Source organism: Rhincodon typus, chromosome 29, assembly GCF_021869965.1.
Source record: "Rhincodon typus isolate 14 chromosome 29, sRhiTyp1.1, whole genome shotgun sequence".
NCBI lineage: Eukaryota > Metazoa > Chordata > Chondrichthyes > Orectolobiformes > Rhincodontidae > Rhincodon > Rhincodon typus.
In genome coordinates this window covers 16,328,213-16,334,008 of record NC_063360.1, presented here as the reverse complement: position 1 = coordinate 16,334,008, position 5,796 = coordinate 16,328,213, and the positions used below count along the sequence as shown (strand labels likewise).

Here is a 5,796-nt window from a genome sequence, read left to right as displayed (position 1 = left end):
CATCATAGGAGCAGAGAGGCTGACGTTTCGGGCCTAGACCCTTCTGCTCCTATGATGCTGCTTGGCCTGCTGTGTTCATCCAGCCCTGCACCTTGTTGTCTCGAATTCTCCAGCATCTGCAGTTCCTACTATCTCTTAAATTTTTACAGTAGGTTGAAGAATTTTAACCAGCACAGAAGTCAAATTCCAATGATCAACAAAATGTTACTCATTAAGAAGATGACTTCATAGATCTCAGAAGAATGCTCAGAGGACTGAGCAGAACAACTACACTATTTGACATTAATTATTTTGGTGTATGGTAACATTTCAGCACAGGGATCAAACAGACTACTGATTTTACACATTTAAAGGAACTATTGTCTCCGAACCACAAAAGAATCTTCAAAATCTGATCATCCGTTAACTTTGACATGACAACCATCAGGAGTTACCAATGAACTCTTTTTAAAGTCAATTCAAAATGTTTAAAAGAAGCAATAGCAAAACCGCTCAGTAGTTCCACTGTCTATGATAGAACCTGATAAAATTATGATGTTATCCAAAGAAATACGAGCAAGAATGGAAAGACCACATGCACGTATATTTTGATACGGCAAGCAAATTAGGAGATTACTTCTTTCAGAAGCTCAACTATCTTCTCTTGACATGGTGTGGGAATAGTACCCAATGGGAAACAAAAGTTCAACAGCACCAATGCCAGGGGGCAAATTCAGAAAAGAGAATGTTACAACTTAACAATCCACTAAGGTTAGAATCGTTTTTGTATTTTTGTAAGATGAGTTAGGCATATTTTAGAATCACTGACCCTAAATTCTTCAGTTCCCGAAACTGGGCATGGTTCTGGTAGTTACAGTGATAGCTCTCCAGCAAAAAAAGGTCAAAATTAAACCCATCTTGGACCTCATAAAAATAAATCAGATGACTTATGGGCACTTGTTCTCCTTCTGACTGCACAGAATGTTCCAATCAATCAGTCATGATATTATTAAATGGCAAAGCAAGAAGCCAGATAAGTCTACTCTTGCTGCCAGTTCATATGTTCATTTAAGTTTCTTGCTGCTTTTTAGTCAGACTCCAGTGGTTAATTTATAGACCATCAGTTAGGCCATTGAAGACCTATAAATAGCATTGTGCTTCAACTGGATCAAACAAATTTAGGGGTCTGGGTCTGAAGTTTGTTTGGGTGCATCATTTCTGTAATCCTTCATGCTGTTTGGGCATGGGCCACTTAACTGTTAAATTATAATTTATTTTAGGCCAATTATTTGGCACAAAAATGTGTTTTCAAAAGGCAAATGTGTTAAATTGCAATGGACATGATTTTAACTTACTCAAAAGCTACTCACTTGTACAGAGATAAATCGGGGTGATAATTGATAATAGGGATAATTTCTAGCTCCTACCTGCTATAAACATTGCAAAACTGCATCAAGTAAAAGGAAAGAGATTTTCTTTTTCCTTGAGGGAACACTCATAGCTTGAAAAGCTTCTGTTTTGAGTCCACAGATGTCCTGATTGCATTTGGAGTTATAGGACAGTATCTCCAGGAAAAAGGAGTTAGTTCAGAAAAGTTAGAATACATGTTATCTTAGCGTAAGTTTTAATTTTGAAAGTTCCAGGAAGAAGTGTTTGGTTAGAACCCTGAAGGGATTACTTGAAGCTGAGAAAACCTAAACTCAATTCTGTGAATAGTCAAGGATGAGGTTATCAGACTCTCAAGAACAGGAATTGAAAGTAACAGTTTACTGAAACATATGGAAATGATAGAAATGAAAATTCTTGCTGGTGCCTGAGTATTGTCAAAGAATGCTATTGGGAATAGATGGATTATCATATTTTTAGCGTATTTTGGAATCTTTCAAATCATATCATATGTAAATAGCCTGGTTTCTTCTGTTTTATCCATGCCTTCCTTGTGTAATAAACTTCTGTTTTTACTGTTAAAACCAGATCTGAAGCATTCTGTGTTAGCCTGTTAGTGGAAGGCTACCTCATTAAATTAAAGAAAAGCACAATATGATCTATCAAGCCAATTTCTGACTTTTCCAGTAATACCATCAGCTGGGATCATAACACTACTTAAACTTTGACTACACAGACTGCTGTATCCTCCCTATTCTTGCACAAGTTATCCAGTACCTGGTGGGCACTGTAACAAAAACTAAAATTAAACAGTCACTGGTAACTTAAAGAACCATAACAGAAACTTAGGTATAATTACAAAGGCTTGAGATGACACATCTGTATCCATCAGGACCTTGTTCTACTGTCCACTTTTTCACTCACAGACTATGTGATATCATCAAATTGGGTGGAGCTCAATGCACCTTCACCATTAACTCTTAAAGTACCATTACTTACACAATATCTCCCTCAAAAGTCCTGTCACCCATAGTTAACACTTATATTTTTAGGTATATAATGACTTTTACACTCACCAATGTGCCATCTCCTCGCCAAGTGTCTGAACTTATAAAATCAGGGAATCTGGTGGTTTTTCACAATTCTTCCAAAAGGGTTCTGTTCTGTCTTGGTATGTCTCTTGCTTGAGGACTGTTTAGCTTGATTCGAATTCTCTCAATCATCTCTCCGTTGGGAGATCTTTTATTTCATGGAAGTCCTACAGAGAGGATTTTGTTCCCATTAAACCCAGTAGTAAGTCCATTGTCTTAATTGGAGGACCTTTAACCTTGTGAATGTCCACACTGGAAGCCAGATGCACAAATACTTCCTTAAAGTATCCTGGATTTCAAGAGCATGCAACTGGTTTTCAATTTGAATGGGCATTCTCTTCTTCTGCAATGTTGTGGATATCCAGGCCAGGCAATTTCTTCTTTGCGGCTGTGTCCTGAATCTGTGCATATCAAGGCAGCATTCACCTGAAGTTAGCATCAAGGAACTCTAGCAAAACTGGAATCTGTGGGAATCAGGGGAAAGCTCTTGGCTGATTGCACCCACACCAGCACGAAAGAAGATGGCTGCGGCTGTTGGATGTCAGTCATCACACCTCTAGGACATCACTACAGGAGTTCCTCAAAGTAGGTCTATCCATCCTCAGCTGCTTCAACAATGACTTTCCTTCCATCAGAAGTGGGGATGGTGCCGAATATTGTGTTAAGCTCAGCACCATTCATGATTCATCAGACACTGAAATAGTCCATGTCCACATGCAGCAAGGTCTGGATAATATCTAGGCTTGGGCTGACAAGTGGCAAGTAGCATTCATGCCACACAAATGCCATCTCCAACAGGAGAGAATCTAACATGGCCCTTGACATTCAAAGGCATGACCATTGCTAAATCCCCTACTTTCAACATCCTGGGGGTTATCATTGACTGGAAGCTGAGCGGGGCTAGCTATATGAATACCATGACTAAAACAGCAGGTTCACGGTTATGAATTCTGCCGCGAGTTACTTACCTCATGTGTCCTCAAATTCTATCCACCATCTAAAAGGTATAAGTCAGGAGTGTGCTGTATACTCCCCACTTGCCTGAATGGGTGCAGCTCCAACAACGCACAAGAAGCTTGACACCAGCCAGAATAAAGCAGCCCGCTTGATTGTCTCCACATTCACAAACATTCACTTTCTCCAACACCAATGTTCAGTAGTGGCATTTGCCATCTAGAAGATGCACTGCAGAAATTCAACAATGTTTGTTTGTCAGCGCTTAATTATATAGCTCTAACGTGTTTTGAAAATGGCTGTGATGGCATAGTGGGGAGTGTTAGGGCTCCTGAGCCCTTATGCTGCAGGCCTGTTGCCTCCTTCTCTCTCTCTCTCTCTCTCTCCCCTTTTCTGTCTCTTTCTCTTTTCTTTCATCTTCTGACATGGTGAGGAAGCCAGAGTGTTGTTGTAGGGCTGTCAGCAACAGCGGTGGCACTGTCTGGATCGAGGACTCGTTTCGGTAGGCGTGGAGCCTGGACTCGGGAACTCAGTGGGCTATTGGCTGTGGCAGAGCTTTGTGCATGAAGTGGGGCTGCATCATTTAAGCAGCATAAGGACTGGAGGTATGGTCCCAGCGCGGACTGGAGGTATGGTCCCAGTGCGGACTGGAGGTGAGGTCACAACGGACTTGAGGTATGGTCCCAGTGCGGACTGGAGGTGAGGTCACAGTGCGGACTGGAGGTATGGTCCCAGTGCGGACTGGAGGTGAGGTCACAGTGCAGACTGGAGGTATGGTCCCAGCGCGTACTGGAGGTGAAGTCCCAGTGCGGACTGGAGGTATGGTCCCAGCGCGGACTGGAGGTATGGTGCCAGCGCGGACTGGAGGTGAGGTCACAGTGCGGACTGGAGGTATGGTCCCAGTGCGGACTGGAGGTGAGGTCACAGTGCGGACTGGAGGTGAAGTCACAGTGCGGACTGGAGGTATGGTCCCAGCGTGGACTGGAGGTATGGCCCCCGTGCCGATTGGAGGTATGGTCCCCGTGCGGACTGGAGGTGAGGTCCCAGTGCGGACTGGAGGTGATGTCCCAATGTGGACTGGAGGTATGGTCCCAGTGCAGACTGGACGTGTGATCCCAGTGCAGACTGGAGATATGGTTCCAGTGCAGACTGGAGGTGAGGTCCCAGTGCGGACTGGAGGTGAGGTCCCAGTGCAGACTGGAGGTATGGTCCCGGTGCGGACTGGAGGTGAGGTCCCAATGCAGACTGGACGTGTGATCCCAGTGCAGACTGGAGGTATGGTCCCAGTGTGAACTGGAGGTGAGGTCCCAGTGCGGACTGGAGGTGATGTCCCAGTGAAGGGTGGAGGTGAGGTCCCGGTGCGGACTGGAGGTATGGTCCCAGTGCGGACTGGAGGTGAGGTCCCAGTGCAGACTGGAGGTGAGGTCCCAGTGCAGACTGGAGGTGAGGTCCCAGTGCAGACTGGAGGTATGGTCCCGGTGCGGACTGGAGGTGAGGTCCCAATGCAGACTGGACGTGTGATCCCAGTGAAGAGTGGAGGTATGGTCCCAGTGTGAACTGGAGGTGAGGTCCCAGTGCGGACTGGAGGTGATGTCCCAGTGAAGGGTGGAGGTGATGTCCCGGTGCGGACTGGAGGTATGGTCCCAGTGCGGACTGGAGGTGAGGTCCCAGTGCGGACTGGAGGTGATGTCCCAGTGCGGACTGGAGGTGATGTCCCAGTGAAGAATGGAGGTGAGGTCCTGGTGCGGACTGGAGGTAGAGTCCCGGTGCAGACTGGAGGTGAGGTCCCAGTGCAGACTGGAGGTGAGGTCCCAGTGCAGACTGGAGGTATGGTCCCGGTGCGGACTGGAGGTGAGGTCCCAATGCAGACTGGACGTGTGATCCCAGTGCAGACTGGAGGTATGGTCCCAGTGTGAACTGGAGGTGAGGTCCCAGTGCGGACTGGAGGTGATGTCCCAGTGAAGGGTGGAGGTGAGGTCCCGGTGCGGACTGGAGGTATGGTCCCAGTGCGGACTGGAGGTGAGGTCCTGGTGCGGAATGGAGGTGATGTCCCAGTGAAGGCTGGAGGTGAGGTCCTGGTGCGGACTAGAGGTACGGTCCCAGTGCAGACTGGAAGTATGGTCCCAGTGCAGACTGCAGGTGAGGTCCCGGTGCGGACTGGAGGTGAGGTCCCGGTGTGGACTGGAGGTGAGGTCCCGGCGCGGACTGGAGGTGTGGTCCGAGTGTGGACTGGAAGTGAGGTCGCAGCGCGGACTGGAGGTGAGGTCCCAGTGCAGACTGGACGTGTGATCCCAGTGCAGACTGGAGGTATTGTCCCAGTGCGAACTGGAGGTGAGGTCCCAATGCGGACTGGAGGTGATGTCCCAGTGCAGACTGGAGGTATGGT

The 5,796-nt window shown here is 46.9% G+C and overlaps 1 protein-coding gene across 1 annotated transcript in view; it reads left to right on the top strand.

Annotated features, from left to right (window-relative positions):
* LOC109920522 (A disintegrin and metalloproteinase with thrombospondin motifs 6-like) overlaps positions 1 to 5,796 on the top strand; it is a 148,101-nt gene that overhangs the window by 30,047 nt on the left and 112,258 nt on the right. Inside the window, exons 5-6 of the mRNA XM_048613909.1 lie at positions 4,098 to 4,685; positions 5,334 to 5,789. Coding sequence (XP_048469866.1) covers positions 4,098 to 4,685; positions 5,334 to 5,789 — 1,044 coding nt within the window. The remainder of the gene's footprint in view (positions 1 to 4,097; positions 4,686 to 5,333; positions 5,790 to 5,796) is intronic.